A 16,413-nucleotide genomic window follows, 5' to 3' on the forward strand; every position below is an offset into this window, starting at 1 on the left:
AGCCAAAAGAGAGTGGGGATTCGAAGTGTGGGTCAGAGACCAAAGTGACAGCGCTTTCTCCATCCTCTAAGGCCATGTTTTTCCATTTTGGATTAGGAATTATAGATCAACCTTCACTTTCGTTTTTTTATACTTCTTGAGCCTTACATGCTATGCCACAAACATGCACTAGGTATTGATTTTGGCGGGGACTGACGGGGTGCAGAACATACAAAGGAAAAAACCCTGAAGAATGGAATATTTCTACAAATCTTTCTACTCCAGAAATGTGCTTTACTGTACTTCTATGGACTTTAGTTCATGGAAGGGAGAGTGGAAAACAGTTATCCTAGCCTGATGGAAACAGAAAGTAGAAGCAAGACTAGGCTATGTGCTAGGAAATATGGATTCTAGTTTTAGCTCACCCATTGAATGGCTGTGACCTTGTTTACAACCTTCTGAGCTTTAGTTTCCTCATCTGAAAAACAAGAGATGGGTAAGACAATAATCGACTTTCATTCTGGAGACATCACTGTATTTATGCGTCTAGAATTCTGTTTGTGTGTGTGTGTGTTTTCAGATTCTTTATCTACTTTCTCACTGAATCCCCACAATAAACCTATAAGGTAGGTCTGGCAGGGGTTGTGCTAATCCCTATTACACAGTTGGGTGTATTGGGGCTGAGAAATGTTAGGTAGTTGACAAGTTTTCATTAAAAATGAAATTCCTCCTCCTAATCCACAAAAATTCCTTCTTAGCAGGAGGCTCATGCCTGTGTTTGTATGTTGGTGTACTGACAAATGCAGGCATCTGTCTGTCACGTTTCTCTGATGTGCGAATGTGAAGGATGCAATTATTAGGTGGACTCATAGATTTCCCTTGGTTTGCATTGCTGGTCTGTTTGATGATTGCCTTTGCCTGAGGGATGTTCCATGCTATAGCATAATTTACACTAACTGCATTAACTAGGCAATCATAAATAGCAATTGGATGGCAAGAGGTGGTGAGCAAGGAGAGATGGTGAAGTGAAGGGAGACAACGAAGAGCCGAACAGCCAGGCCCGATTCTGTGTACTCTACAAATATTAACTCATCTAGTTCTCACAAGAACCCCACCAAGAAGGTTGCTATCATCAAGCCCATTTTACAGATGTTGAAACCAAGGCCCAGAGGAGTTAAATAACTTGCCTGAGCTACTACGTGTCAGAGGCAGAATGTGAAGCCAGGCAATCAGATTACAGAGTTTGAACCCTAACCACCTTCCTGTCAGCGTCAGATTGGGTAATCATAAGCTTTTGCGAGCTGCTCTGGTACGAAGTAAGATTTTTAGAAAAGAATGCCCACCCAAAACTAGCAAGGTTGCACAGAGAAATTGGCATACCATATACATACTGCTGATAGTACTGACAATGAGTTTTAACTTTTTACAAAGCAATTTGTGCCAAGAGCCATAAAGTTTTCCATATTTGTCAATTCATGAATGTCAATCCTACAAGTTTATTCTACGTTTATAGTTCAATCAAAATGAGATGCCATATGCATGAAGTTTATTGTATGATCTGTAATAATGGAACACTGGGAGCAAATTAAGTGCCCTAGAATAAGGTATGATTAAGTAATTTCATTCACTTGTTGGAATATATAAAAACATTTGAAATGATAATTACAATGGCTACGTAAAAGGACAGGAAAATGTTTCTGATAAAATGTTAAGTTTAAAAAGCAGGATGAAAAATATGTAGATTATGATGACAACTATGATATATATGCATATTGGCCAAGCCTGAAATAGAACAGGAAACTATTCGAGTAGTTAGGTGTTTGTTAAAGTCCTTTCATTTTTTTTTCAGATTTCAATTAGTGGTGGCATTGTGTTTATTTATCAGATAATGAAAAAAGGAAAGAGCTGGTGGCAGAAGTGGGTTGAAAAAAATTGCCTAGGGTGAGACTTGGACTGTTGCTGGGAGACTTGCCGCTGGCTGTCTTCATGCCTGAGTTCTCTAGGGGCAGCCAGAGTTTAGGGTGGGAAAGAGAGCTCAGGCCTGAGGGATCCAGGTGCTTGTGGGAGAGAGAATGGTGCACCCTGGGTTCTGCCCTTGCCACGGGGAATATGGTAGCTGTCTGGATAAAGCCAGGCTGTGGTTTTCCCTTTGCTGTCTTGTCCATTGCCTCATCTCACTTATCCCATTCCTTATTCTTCAAGTCTCAAAAGCCTTAGAAGTCACTTTCCTGGAGTCAACTTCAACTCTTCTCCCTGCCACCCACTGGGCTGGGTGCCCCTCCAAGGTGCCCTGTTTGCCCCCTTCCCATGCTGCCCACTTCTGCATGGACCAGGCTCTATGGTGATTGCCCATTTGCATCTCTGAGGCCCTCTCTGGCCTCCAAGAGTTGGGATCTTAGGCAGATCTGGATCACCCTGGATCCCTATGCCCTTACTTAACACAGCATGGATTAAACGAATGACCCTCCTTTTCCAAGGTGAGGGCAGGTTGGGATTGGATTAGATTATTTCCAGCTCCACATATTGTGATTTTTACCATCTCCTATTTATCATACTCATTAAATAAAGAAGCCACTGGGTTTTGAAGACAAGTCCCGATGTAGGGAATATCCTCTGTCTTTTTGCCCGTGGGTGGGCCACTGAAGCATTGTCTGGCCTTAGTGTGTGGACTGTGAGCCGGATCAGAGGCCTAGGGTTGCCTTGGGAGTTTTCACAGGAGGTTGGCTGAGCTTGCAAGAACACCGCCTCAGTTGTCCTCCTGGCAACAAGGCTTGCGGTGAAGCCTCTTTGATTGGGTCTTGCTTGTCCCCAGCTGTACTGTCACAGGGCACATGTGACACGGTGGCCGTGCCTCCACGTGTGAATTTGCAGGAGCCGCAGTGCCTGATGTTACATATCTGCCGGCTGACTGTGGAAGTGGGCGTGTCTGTGCACATGGCTGGGTGTACCTGTCTCAGATCAGGGCAAAAGGTAGATGAGTGGCCCTGGGTTTTCTGGGCAGTGTGCCTCTGTGTAGACTGTTGGCAAAGACCTCAGTCAATGAGTGAATTTCAATTCCGCAAATAATTATTGTGAGCTTTGTGCTCTCCAAGAGCAACGAGGCGGTGCGCCAGGCAGAGAACCTGGGAAGCGTGCATGTCTAACCTGTGTCTGCATCGTGTGTCCCCTCTGTGTGTCTCTGAGAATGCGCTCTTGGCACGTGTCCTGCGTTAACAAGGCGTTTGGTGTGTGCATGTCTGTGTGACAGTGCCTGGGTCCTGTTTGCGGCTGCTTGTTCGCATTCCAGCTTCCCTTGTGCCCGCAGTCAGGCTCTACACGTGCGCCAGCCTCCGAGCGCACGTCCCCGAGTGACCCGTGCGCGGTGTGCAGGGACCTCAGGGTCGTGTGCACTAAGGGCGCTCGTGCCCGTGTCTCTGCACTAACGAATGCACCTCCACATGTCTGAGTGCACGTCCCTCTCCATGTGTGCACGTTCCGTGTTCACGCCGCCCATGTCTGTGCAGGGGCGCTTCACGCGCGCGCGCTCCGGCCCGCGGGAGGCCAGGGACCCGCGCTGGGCTCCACGCGTCTCGTGGGGCTGACCCCTCCCTCGCGCCCCGCAGCGGGCCGCGGCGATTGGCCGCCCGCCCCCTTCCAGCCGTCACCGCTCCCTCCCCCCGCCACCCGCGCGCCCGCGGTCCCCGCTGTCCCCCGCGGTTCCGGCGAGGCCGCGCCGCGCTGCGCTCCGCTCCCATTGGCTGCGCGCGCCTTTGTGTGGCGGCAGCTGCGGCCCCAGCGCCTTTGAATGTCGAGAGGGGCCGGGAAGGGAGTCTTTCCATGGGCCATCTGTCTCCCCGCCAGCCGCCGCCCCACCGCCGCCCGCGCCCCGCGCTCCGCCTCCCGCCCCGGCGGCTCCCGCAGCCCCGCCGCCGCCCGCGCCCGCGCCCCGGAGCCGCGCCACAAAGGGCCCGCGCGCAGCCGCCGCCGCCGCCGCCGCCGCCGCGCGAGGAGCCAGGATGGTCCTGGTCCACGTCGGCTATCTCGTGCTTCCAGTGTTTGGCTCTGTGCGAAACAGAGGTATCGCTTTTTCCTTTCGGGGTCTGCTTCGGAGCGTGTATCGCGGCAGGCACCGGGGCGGGGGCGGGCGCCGCGGGCGGCCGGGGGCTCAGGGCACACCCGCGAGGACGCAGGGCGAGCGGTGGCTTCCCCCAACCCCTTTTAGGGGGACCCCCGAGAGTGGGGGCGGCCGCCCTCGTGGGAGCTTTTGTAGTGAAGTTAGGGTTTGGCGAATTTGGGTCCCTTCCTCCCCAGCCCCATTTTTTATTCTTTGCGGCGGACGTGGTTCCCCCAAATCACAGCCCCTTCCCCTAATACCTAGCCCTGTATGATCGAAAGGAGAAAGATACATGACCGTGTGTGTGTGTGTGTGTGTGTGTGTGTGTGTGTGTGTGTGTGTATGAGAGAGAGCGGGCGCGAGAGCATGCTTGGTTTTTAGTGGTTTGCTTTTTTTGAGGTATATGTGTGTTTTGTGTTATGTGTGTTTTGTATTTCTTCATTTTTTGGTCATTAGTACCGATGGCTGGCTAGCTGGGACCTGGGTCTCTGCCCTATCCCATACCCCAGCCTCCCACCCTTTCGTGGGCACTTGCACGATTTTCCATCCCATCTTTTTTTCCTTTTTAACCCTTTTTGTGTATCGCCCTTGTGCTATTGCCCTGTTCACCCCGCCCCCCGCAACTATCTTTGTATGACAGTTGCATCCACGGGTTCAAGATGCTTGGGCGTGTGTGTGTGTGTGTGTGTGTGTATGTGAGTGTGTGTGCATGTGTGTGCGCGCGCGCCTCGGAGAGTCAGACCTGCGCTGCCGTGCCCCTCTGGGCCCGGCCGGAGCCGGGCGTCCGGCCCTTGGGTGTTGCGCTGTGTGTGAGGATGAGGTGGGAAGCTGCCCCCACGCCAGGCCTTTGCCCCGGGCAGCGGTTGACAAAGCAGCGGCCCGGCGCGGGCTTTGTTTTTAACTGTGATAAATGGGGTGTGTTTGCACGGTCCCCTTTCCCCACATCCCCTCTCCCTCACATTCTGCTGCAACAATAGCTTGATTTTCCCCTCTTCTCCCCACCTCCACTCCACATTTCTTTCATTTTCTTTTAATAAAAAATTCCCACCTCCCAAGCAAATCCGAGATGCATTTAGATTCATTTTTTTTTCTTTTTTGTATTCTGCCTCTGGACTCACATTTCTCGTCTTGGAAATGTTTCTTCTATCCTCTCCCACTCCACGTCTGCTTAAATCCCTGCTGGCTCAGGCCCTCCTCCCCCTCTCCCCACTCCCTCACACACAGAATGATGTCTTCCCTTGGCCGACCAGGGCTCCTCTACCAAGTCGGGGTGGGGGGTGGGGTCGCAGGGCCAGCGCTTTAGTGCGCCCCAGGGGCCCGATTGGGCAAGAAAAGGAAAGCCCAGCCCTATTTTATCCAGCCCAGCTGTCCCCAGCCCCGCGCCTCTCCCCAGAACCTAAAAGGCAAGCTTGGCCCCCTTAGGCCTGTTTGAACCGCAGTTTTTTGTGTGATGATAGAATGATGACATTCTGCATTTATCAAATCTTTTTTTTTCTTCATTGTGTAGCTCAGTGAATGGTCAACTCGCTGCTGTGTGCGCTGTGACCCTTCTGCCTCCGCATTTAGCTGTATTGTGACACCCTCTTAACCATTTCCTGTCTCCATCTGAGGAAGGCATTGCTATTTAAGCGGCAGTATCCCCTATCTCAGGCCAGCCTAGCCATGGGGGTGAGGGGGAGTGGGTGTGTGAGGAAGAAAGAGGGGGGCTGGATGCGATCTCCTTGAAATGCCACCCCCTCCCTCAATACACAATTATCTCTTATTACTTGGCATTTCCTCTTAAAACGGGTGTGGAACATTACACTAGGCAGAAATTCAAAAATGATTAAGAAGGATGTTGAGCCTGAAAGTATAATTATCCTGATTAAATCATTACCATCCTCATTAATACCACCAATCTCTAAATACCATTGCAGGATGCTGATTCCATGTTTTGAAATTCAAATTGCTCAGCTGCCTTTAAATTTTATTTTTAATACTACTTTCTCCCTCACCGCCCCTCCCCGCCCCCCAAGAAAATCCAACAACACAAATTCTGCCCATCAGTTAAAGTTTACTTTCGTGGCAAACACGCCCACAGGAAATTCAAGGGCTGAGGGGTGAGTTGGTCTGTGGGTAAAATTTAGCACAATGTGATAAGAGTTCATGACCTTCCGATAGAGGATACTAATGCTTAACTCAACAAGGTCCTAAACCACAATCTTCTTGTAAAACTATTAGAGAGTCTGCCAGCTTAAATCTGTTCTTTTTAGTTTCCATTGTAGTAGTGTAGGATGTAGGCCATTTCAGAATAGATGTAGAGAAATAACCATTTTTGTATCTTCATCTTGTTTAGCCGAGTACATTGCACTGTAAATCCCTGTTAAGTGGATTCCTTTTGCCTTGGCTTAGAGGCTGCAGCACCCCATTTTTCAGTTATCTGGGTGGCTGTCAGTTAGCTTCTTGGCAGCGCCCAGGCATAACTGAGGATTGCACTTAGTTGGAGGCAAAAAATATTAAACATATGTATTTAAAAAATCTTTGATGAAATGACAGTTGCTGCTATACCATAGCCTCTGAAAACTTGGTGCACCAAGGTCCCTGGCTTAAATGGGAGCTGTGGCCATAGTATCTTAATTGTTTAATTGTACAATGTCAAGAGCATCTTTGGACATCCGCCCCGGCCCTCAGAGCTGCGCCTTTAACAGCCGGCTCCCTTCTGCTGCTCGCCAGCCAGACCTGCTTGAAAACGGAAACAAAACAGCAGCAATAATGAAAGAATAAGGCCCCTACTTTGAGGGCCCTTCCAAAATAAAGTCCCAGATAGCCTCCCCGGACTGCCATTTGGCAATCTGAAAAGAAAGAGAAAAAGAAAAGAAAAGAAAAGAAAAAAGAATCCTAGCAAAATGGTTTTCCATTAAACAGGGGTAGCGTGTTCTGCTGTGCTGAATTACTTCCTGTTCTTATTTTGTGGGTAATTTTTTCTGTATCAAATATCCTTTTGGTTGTGTATCTTTTTCACCTTTTCTTGTACTAAAACTAAAGCATGATCTGTATTTTTTTACATCCCCCAGTTGACAATGTACAGCGCTCGGTTAGAGATGTTACCCTGCTGAAACGTACTGTGGTCGTGTAGCCCGGGCCATCTGCTCATTGTACGCTGCTTTTGTTCTGTTGCCCTTCCGAAGCATGGTGGGCCCAGCCTTTTTTTTTGTATCGTGTGCATGACGACATTGTTACACACAGAATCCACTAATACTAATATACAATCTCTCAATAAAGAACTAGTTTTCCTATATTAACCTAGTGTGCTTTTTCTCTTGCTGTTTTCCCATTTATTGTTGTATCCTGCTGTTTAGATTTTCCCCCTTGCTTTTCTATCCCCACCCTCACCCACCCACCACTCCCACCTCCCATTGTAAGATTTGAGTGAATGCCTTTTCTTTTTACTTTATTTTATTTTATTTTTTTGTGGTACAGATATGGTGACTTTAATCTCATTTAGTCCATATCTTTTCACAATAGATGTCTGGGGCGATAGGAGGGGCCAGTTGTCCTGTTACACTGAAACAGTTCACCTGCCTAGAGAGAACCCCTACCTTTGGCCACCTGTGTACTCAATAGCCTCCACATTTCATCTTAGTTTTCCAGATACGTGGGCACTGGGTTTCTGATGCTGGTGAAGAGAAGGGGATATAACACTTAGGTTGAGAAAAGGGATACTGTTCTTAACTAGCAATCTTGTAGCATTTCAGACTCGCCTAAAAACCCATTTTGAGTTGTGTTTTAACTTTTCTGTTTGCTGTCTCATTGATTTACTGTCCTTATAAATCATGCTGGGGGTGACATGTTACATGTAGCTGAAGCCATGATCTGGAATTTTAAAGTACCCTCTTCTATGTGCATATTTAAATTTTTAGGACTTGCAATGTAAGTTTTGTATTGAGATCCTGGATAAGGAAGATGTTTGAAACAGAAACTGACTCAGACCACTCCCACCCCTATCCCAGGGCCAACAGTGGACCTGTTACTGTAGGAATAAGAGGGTCTGTGCCCTCTGCAGGCTGTGAGCCAGTTAAAGCTGATTATAGCCTAGTTTCCTGACAGCTGCTTCATCTATGGCCCTAGGGCCTCTCTTAAGAGAAAGACAGCTAAGATCTCAGCCATTGTCTAAGTGTGTGTTGAGGTGGGGAAGGGGGAGGGGGAGATCAGGAGCAAAGTCAGGACCTAACCCAAAATTGAGTTGGAAAAAGAACCCTCAAAACGTCTTTTTTTCCATAATTACATTGGAGAAGCCAGTGGAGAGGTATTCCCGCCCCCCCCCCCCCAGTGGAACCCAAATTCAGCCATTTGTCAATTACACCTATTCAATTTCAGCCCAGAAGGAGCCTTGCTAAATGAAGCATTCTAGACACTGAGGAAAAGAGTTGATTAAAGAAATTCCCGGTTATTTCAAAGTGTCATCATTTTGGAGCTGCTCCTCTTTTGGCCAGTGTGCCTCGTCCTTGCTCCCCTGGGCTGACTGACTCCCGGGGGCTCACCCTGCTCCTCGCTGGCGGGCGCACCCCTGCCTGACCACAGCACTTCCTTGCCTTCTTTGTGGCTTCATGCAACTCTCCTCTCCCCCCATGGCTGCCCTCTCTGCTCTGGCCCTTTGTTCTCGTGCTCTTCCCAGCCCCGGTGGGAAAGCTGAGCTGATTTACTGTGACACATGGACACACATGGATGTTCCCAGTGGAGGCCCTGCTGTAGTTTGTGAGAGAGGAGAGGTATAGGTCTACAAGGCTAGTCCTCTGAAGATTTTGCTTGTTTCTTCTTCTTCTTTTTAAATTTTCATTTACACGAGACTTAGAAAGCAAAGCAAACCACTCCAATCCAACCTCAACAATAGTAAAACTACCCTGAATCAAGTGATCACTCTCATATTTGCCCTAGAGAACAGTGGCTCGTTAGATCAATCTTAACCAATTCCAAGATTTCATTTTTCTAAATTTTTGTTAAGTATGTCAGAATTGTTTGAGAATACATTTTGAGGATGGCTAGTAACCTAGTAATAATATAGCAAGCTGTGGGTTAATGGGAAATCATGTTTTAGCAATGGATCCAGTGCATTTAATGTTTGAACCAGATTGTCTGAACTAAACACTTACATATTAAGGAGACTTTCCTGGTGACTGGATGATTCAGGAACTACAAAGCCATTGTTCTTTATATTTATTCTCTCAACCACCTGACACATACCTGTTTTAGCACCTTGACTTCAGGATTTTGGAAAACCCATCAGTTCAGGGAATCCTGTGTCATAGGCTTTAAAGTAAGATGGAACACAGTTCTTCTTTCTGAACAAGAGAACTTCTCTTGAAACTAGCATCAGAAAGACCCACTAAGTTAATGAGTTTTCTTTAATAATAATTTTCCACAAACCAGCAAATACTATTAATCACTCAAATTTAGGGAAAAGACCACCAAGAGTGTTGACGCCCTAAAGTGCAGATGACAGAGCCTGGACCACCCGCCTTTTGCAGTTTTCTCACCTCCTGTCCCACCCTGTTCTTCCCTTCTTTAAGTAAGTATCCTGCAGTGGCACATTAGAAGATTTAATGGTTTTCTAGGCTACTGAAGCAATAGTTCTGTGCAGGATCCAAGGGCAGCAGGACCCCTTATCTGAAACAAAGGGCAGGAAACAACAGGTCCTTGACTCCGATTCAGGGTGTGACTTTGGTTCCCTCAATCCAACTCCACAATTGTCACACAAATCTCCAAGACACTTGTGCCCTAGTTTCTCTATGGATCTAAACAGCTTTGTAAAAATTCCCACCTTAACACTATATGAATATGAATTAGTATTTATTAGTTTCCGGTATGGTTTAGCTACAGATCAACCAATATATTTCCAAGAGAATTGGGGGAAGGGGGAGGGCTTATCTTGGAAAGACTCAGAGTTTCAGGATGATTTAAGAACCAAAAGCAAACACTTATAACCGCATAGCCAAACCACATGCAATGCCTGTACTCCATGTGTCTGGTTGTCCATTCATTCACCTACTCACCTGTTTGTTCATTCAGTTAATGAGTGTTCATTGAATACTTACTTGGGGCCAAACACTGCGCTAAGGGGGATACAGAAGAAATGGAGACCCGAGTGCCTCCCTCCTGGGGCTTATGCTGAGGTTGAGGGATGAATGCTTAGGAAACTAGATACTGTATAAGATGTTCTGGGCCAAAATGTCCACATGAGTGGCGGAATGTCCTGACTGGTGAGATAAAAGAGCATGGAGCAGTCCAGGGTTTGAGTCCTAGCCCAGTCTTGACCTGAAAGGGTGAACTTAGGCCACTGCTTTGAGCATCCTCTGAACAATGACTGATGACTGCCATGAAACCTACCTGATAGGCTGTGTCTACGCTATTAGAAGATACCTCGCACGCAGCAGGTGCCTAGGATGTGCCAGACAGCTGCCCCTTCCCTTCACAACTGTAGGTGTTTACTGGCCAGGGGATCAAATAAGGTCAGAGGTGAGCTTGCTGCAGAGGCGGTTTGCGATGTGCCTCAAAGGGTGGTATGTATACAGAAGGGAGGAGGAGGAAGAGGAGAGAGCACCCCAGGTGGAGGGAATGAGTGATTTTGGCCAAGGCCAGTGGCTCTGCTGATTTGGCAAGAACAGAAAGTGCATAGCAGGAGGGAGGAGTGTGTGTTGATTGGGGGGCATATGTGCAGGCCTACAGGGAGCACCGGGATTATTGTCCTGTCTTTGAATGCCTCTCCTCAGAGCACAATTCCAGGAGTTAAGGAGCACGAGGTCAGGAGAATGTGGGAGACAAGGCTTGAAGAGGTTTTGAAGCTAGTTTCTGAAGGCCTCTGGAAGAGTTTGGACTGGCTCCTTCGGCCTTTGGGAGCTCTGAGGGGAGAGGGCTGTTTAAACAGTTTATTCTGCAGCTGATGACAGAGAGATGGGGCTAGAGGCTGAGGTCAGGGAGGAGGTGGGGCAGGCTTGGGGGGTGGGGAGGGGAAGAAGGCCCACATCGGGGGCTTTACTGTAAGGTGGAGTAAGCAGGATTGAGTCCATGTGGAAGGGGCTGAGGGACTGGAGGTCTTTGGGGTGCTTTGGAGAATATAAGACCATGAAGACAAATGGGGAAGATGAGAGGAACAGTCCATTTTGGGGAGAATTGAATTTAGTGTACAGATAAGCACACAGAACTTCAGACGCCAGAGTGGCAGATGGAAGGGGATTGTGGCAACGTCTGGGAGTTGAGACTTCTAGTCCTTTTCATACAGATTCCTGGTTGGGGTAGGAAATGAACTTCAACAATAAAAATTCCTCATACTCACACGACTTGTCCCCCACAAACTCTCTGTTCATGCCTGAAACCCTTATGAGGTTATTCTCATGTGTCTTTACTGGCTTAGGTCACCGCTTGAGCAAGCTTTCTTACCATATGAACTCCTCCTGGAGCTGTACCAATCAGTGTCCCGAAATCTCAGTTGGAACAAGTTTTATCAAACTTTGCCTTTCTTGAAAAGACAGACCCCAAGGTGGGCAAGTGCCAGGAGTTTTGCCTCCACTACTTTGCAAAAGGCCATCCCTACACATGGGAGCAGAGGGAACTGGAGGGAGCCCACCCAGTGGCATATTGGGAGAGGAGAGGGCAGGGAGTGGGGACTGAGGACAAGGACAGGGACTCTGATCTCAAGATTGGTCCTGTCTGCAAGGAGGGGTTTTTTCCCAATTCAAAGCTCTCTCTTCCGTTATCTCATTTCCTCCTTGGCACAGCCCAAGAGGAGTTAATTGGGAATCAGAGGAGGAAGCTGAGGCCAAGAGTGGTGAAAGACTTTGCCACCCTTCCTGACTAGCTAGTAAATGGCTAAGCCAGAAGGGGAGCCCAGGCGATTGGACACTTGACTATGGCCCCCTGCACCGCCCGCCATGGCCTGCATGTGCCGAGGAGCCTCGTCAAGACCAAGGCAAGAATGAGAAAGGAATCCCTGCTTTCCCGCCATAGTCGGGGGGACCAATTCTGAATGCTAGGCTCTTTGTCCACAGTGGAAGAGGCTCCTTCCAGCTAATGGCCCGCCAAGCTTCAAGGGGGTCTAGGCCCCCAACCCTGAGCCTTACAAGTCCCAAAAGGGGACTTTGAGAGACAGGGAGGGTGCGTGGTGGACCAGAAACTCTCCAGAGTAGGAAGTGAACAGGGCATTGGAACCCAGGGTGGAGAGTCTTGTCACCCTCAGATGCCGTCTCAGAGCAGGCCTGGCCGGCTTGCTGGGGAATTCCAGGGAGGTGGAGTCTGTGCCCTGATTTCCACAGAAATAATAGGTGTCCCCTTCCTGAGGCTTTGATCCCCAAAGTGAGGGCATGTTTTGCATTTTTTCTTAGATTATCTTGAAGCCTTAACAAATTGTATCTATGTTGTTTCATGGAGATGATAGAATCACATTCTGGAAAGTTTAGAAAATAAACCAAAGGAAAAAAAAATCTCATAGGAGTCCATCCCTCTGCAATCATGTTAGTGAAATGCCTTCATATTTTTGTTCATGTATTTGTTGTCTTTTTTGGGGGTGAGGGGGTGGAGCTGTAAACACAATATATGTATACTTTTTACATTCTCTATTTCCTATTTTACATTAATGTCACAGACATTTTCACATTCTGCTATGCTGTTTTCACAAGCACCACTTTTAATGGCTACATAATATTCCACTTGAATAGTGGCTCAACAGCCAAGTTTGCTAGCTTCGCATGCCATAGGTTCTAGGCCTCTTGGTGCTGCTCTAACCCACCTCCCTTGGACTGCTGTCCAGCCATGTGGGGAGGAGGCGGTAAGTGGATCAGGTGTGACAACTCTCACTCCTTTCTGCCCACCAGCAGCCCCTTCTATCGAGAGGCCCAAATAAGTGGAGAGAAGGCAGATAAGAGAGGGCTGGGGAAAGGAATACGACTTGGATAAACTATTCTGAGACCGAGATTCTGGTCCACAAACTTCCACTGTGATCTTGAACAGGTCAGTTTTCTTCCATCAATTCTCAGTTTTCCCATCAGTCAAATGGGTACATCTTATGGCTTGTGACTTACTGGACTTGTCACATGAAGTAATGCATAGGAAACAAGTCGAGAAGCCAGCCAAAGGCAACAGTGAAGATCATCACTGGTATTCTTCACAGTGGTGGCGCTCAGACAGGCCATGTGGGACAGTGGAAATAGTCCTGGCTTCATGGCCTCTCTGCCAGTAACTACTCATGTGAGGTCTTGGCCAAGCCTGAGTACTCTGCGACTTCACTGCCTATCTGCCAAGGGAGGGAATTAGCTGAATTGCCCCTGCCTGCTGTGAAACACTGCCTTCCTCGTGGTGAGAAGAGCTGCTATTCCCGTCACCTTTTTGCTTTTTGCTTTTTCATTGGGAGAGTAGCCACATGAGCTTTAGGACTCAGTAGGCACGTGAACTTCCACTGGCCAGGTCACACTGTGCAGTAGGTGGGAAGGGAGCAGTAATTGCCCCTGCCTGGCTAGTAGTCCATCCAGGGCATGGGCTAAACCTGGAAGCACAGACACAAGGCTCCTTGACCCCAAGCTCAGGGCTGGCATAAGCCTGGTGCTGCTGCTTTGGTTGGGTCACTGAGCGGGACATTCCCCCGGATGCTGCTTCTTCCTTCTGCTGTCCTTTCCTTGAAACATGCCCCTGGGGTGTGCTGCTGTGCGCAGCGGAGCCCTCCAGGAAGTCCTCCCTGCCAGCAAGGGAGGGGGACGGTCACCCACGTTGGCCTCCCCTGATGACGCTGTATCCCTCAGATCTAAGTGCTGGCCTCACTGCACCTAGGAAAGGAAGCAGTGGCTGCTGACTCAGCACCAGCCTGCAGGTGGAGAGGGGGTGGAGAAGCTCTCTGAGGCTGGGAGGAAGTGAGAATTCAGTGGACACCTGTCTCAAGGAAGGGCAGGAAGCATTGGAACAGCTGCTGTGCCCCCTCTGAAGCTGAGTGGGAGGGAAGGGATGGAGGCGCTCTCCATGTCTTCCCCCTTCTCCCTCCACCCCCAGCCAGCTTGCTTAGCTCCAGCCTTTCTCTCCCATGCCACCCCCTCCTCAAAAGCTCAGGGGCCCCCTCTGGGCTGCCTGTGCCCGAGGACCACCCACCTCCTGGAACACCTGCTTCTACTCCTCAAATTCCCTGGAGCTAATGGGAGAATGTGCTCACTCCCACTCCCAGCGTGGAGACACTGGACTTCCTTAAGCCAAAGGATGGCCCTTCCCCGGGGGATCTTGGCCTCCACAGGGGACCTCAGCCTCCACAGTGGGCTCATTCCCTGGAAGGGGCAGGCATGGACTCAGGGGAAGGGACCATACCTGCCCCCTCTGCCTATGATGTTAGGGACTGCTGACCAGACCTGAAAAGTTAGATTCTGGGAAGGTGAGGGAGTGACAGTGGGGGACTTGGGCCCAAAGAACAAGTCCTTGCATGGCCCAGAGGTGTGTGTGTCCCCAACTCTGTGCTGAGGATGGAGACAGCAGAGGCAGCTGGGCCAGAGCCTTGGCTTGGTTCTGTCAGCACCCTCCAGAGCTCCTCATCTTGGACACCAAGGGTGGTGAGCTGTGGCCTAGGCCTCCCCTCTGGTGGGCTCATGTCCCTTGGGGCGGATTGGGACATCAGACCTGTCTCCCTCTCTAAGGGCTGTGCCGGGAAGGAAGCTGAGCTTGGGAGGCAGCTCCTGCCACACTCTTTCTGGCCAAGCTGATGCTGAGGCTGCTCTGGGGCAGGGGTGCCTGGGATGCAGGGGTACCTGGGATGCAGGGGTGCCTGGGATGCAGGGCTGCTGGCTGCCACCTGCCATGGAACCAGAGGGACAGGGTAGCAAGGGACAACTGGAAGGAAGGTTGGGCCCACTGGAACCAGAAGACTCCAGCACTCCCTGCCAGGAGGAAAGGAACTAAGGGAGGGGGTGAGGGGAGAGAGGTCATGTGGGGTGAGGGGGCAGCAGCCAGACCCCAGCTTGGTCTTCCCCAGGCAGGTGCGGTGAGAGTGTGGTTGAGAAGGTGGGAGAGGAGCCCAGATGCTAACCTGAGATGGCACAGTCCCATCCTGAAGGTCCCTGACAAGTCTCAGTTTCCCCCAGCGGAGAAGTGGTGGGAAGGAGGAGGGAGGCGTCAGGTTCCCACCTTCTCAGCTCGTGTCTCTCAGCCATCTCCTGGGTATTCCCTAAGTCAGGGCCCATCCCTGCACAGGTGCACCTGGGGAGCATCTGGCTAGAGGGTGGACTAGATGTGTGTGCAGCAGAGAGCAGAATCTTGATTCCGAGGGCAAAACAGGGCCTGGGCCTGCTGTAGGATAGACACGGTTTCTAGTTTTATGTCTCAATTTGGGGAAAACATGAAGTTTATATTAAACTAAACAAGCAACTCTTCTACCTCCAATTGCAAATTTTACATAAACTTTTGAATGAAAATACAGAATTTGGTGACGTTTCATTCAGGCAGGCCAGCCCAGGCTGTGCCTCGACTCCCGGGGTGGCTATACACTCCTCTGGCATTTGGGTCCTTCTCGGGGTGAGTGACAGAAACACTTCAGGGTCGGCCCAAGGCCTCATCTTCCCAGAGCTTGAGGACCTAAGCTGTTCAGTGGCTGGAGAGTCAGAGCTGGCTCTTGGAGCTCTAGTCAGGATTGGAACTCGGTTTCTTAACCCTGAGGGCTGGTGGGCATTTTGGGTTTTGGCTCAATGCCATTTGTAAGTGGCACGAGCTATGGCAGCTATGGGGTGCTTTGTGGGAGGCATGACTGGGTGAGGCTTGAGGACAGCTTGGGTTTAACTAGTCATAGAGAGAAGGGATGGCATTTCAACATGTTGGCAGATCCTCACGTGTGCCAGGCCTGGGAACCAGAGCCTGAGAGGGGAGGCCAGGAGACGAAGAGAACCCCACCAATGGGTGCGAAGGAGATCTTCTGAGGGGGGGTACAGGACTCTTTTTATTGTAGTAAAACGTATACAGCATAAAGTCTGCTGTTTCAGCCATTTAAAAGTGTACTGCAATTCAGTGGCATTACATACATTCACAGTGCTGTGCGAACATCACTGCTTTCTAGTTCCAAAACTTTTAAATCACCCGAAACAGAAACTAAGAGCTCCCTTGGGTTTAGGGCCTCGTCCCAGGCAGGTCAAGGGCTGTGTTTGCTGGGTCTCCTTGAGGAAAGATTGGGGGTCGAGGGAATGGGAAACAAAGCCATAGCAAAGAATACACAGATTTTGCCATCAGGCGGTCTTTAGCTTGACCACCTATCAGCTGCAGGACTTTGGCCCTCTCTGAGCCTCAGTCTCCTAAAAAAATGGAAATAGTTGATGTAAATACCAATGTCACAGAGAGGTGAGGATGAAAGGGAG

General features: G+C 49.5%; 1 protein-coding gene across 2 annotated transcripts in view; it reads left to right on the forward strand.

Annotated features, from left to right (window-relative positions):
- Positions 1-16,413, forward strand: part of RNF165 (ring finger protein 165) — a 293,800-nt gene that overhangs the window by 162,914 nt on the left and 114,473 nt on the right. Inside the window, exon 1 of one of the 2 annotated variants that reach the window (XM_010386821.2) lies at positions 3,909-4,035. The exons of the other annotated variant lie outside the window; for it this stretch is intronic. Coding sequence (XP_010385123.1) covers positions 3,975-4,035 — 61 coding nt within the window. The 5' untranslated portion in view covers positions 3,909-3,974. Of the gene's footprint in view, positions 1-3,908; positions 4,036-16,413 lie in introns of those variants that run through there. 2 annotated transcript variants of the gene reach the window in all.

Source organism: Rhinopithecus roxellana, chromosome 21 (genome assembly GCF_007565055.1).
Source record: "Rhinopithecus roxellana isolate Shanxi Qingling chromosome 21, ASM756505v1, whole genome shotgun sequence".
NCBI classification, from domain to species: Eukaryota; Metazoa; Chordata; class Mammalia; order Primates; family Cercopithecidae; genus Rhinopithecus; species Rhinopithecus roxellana.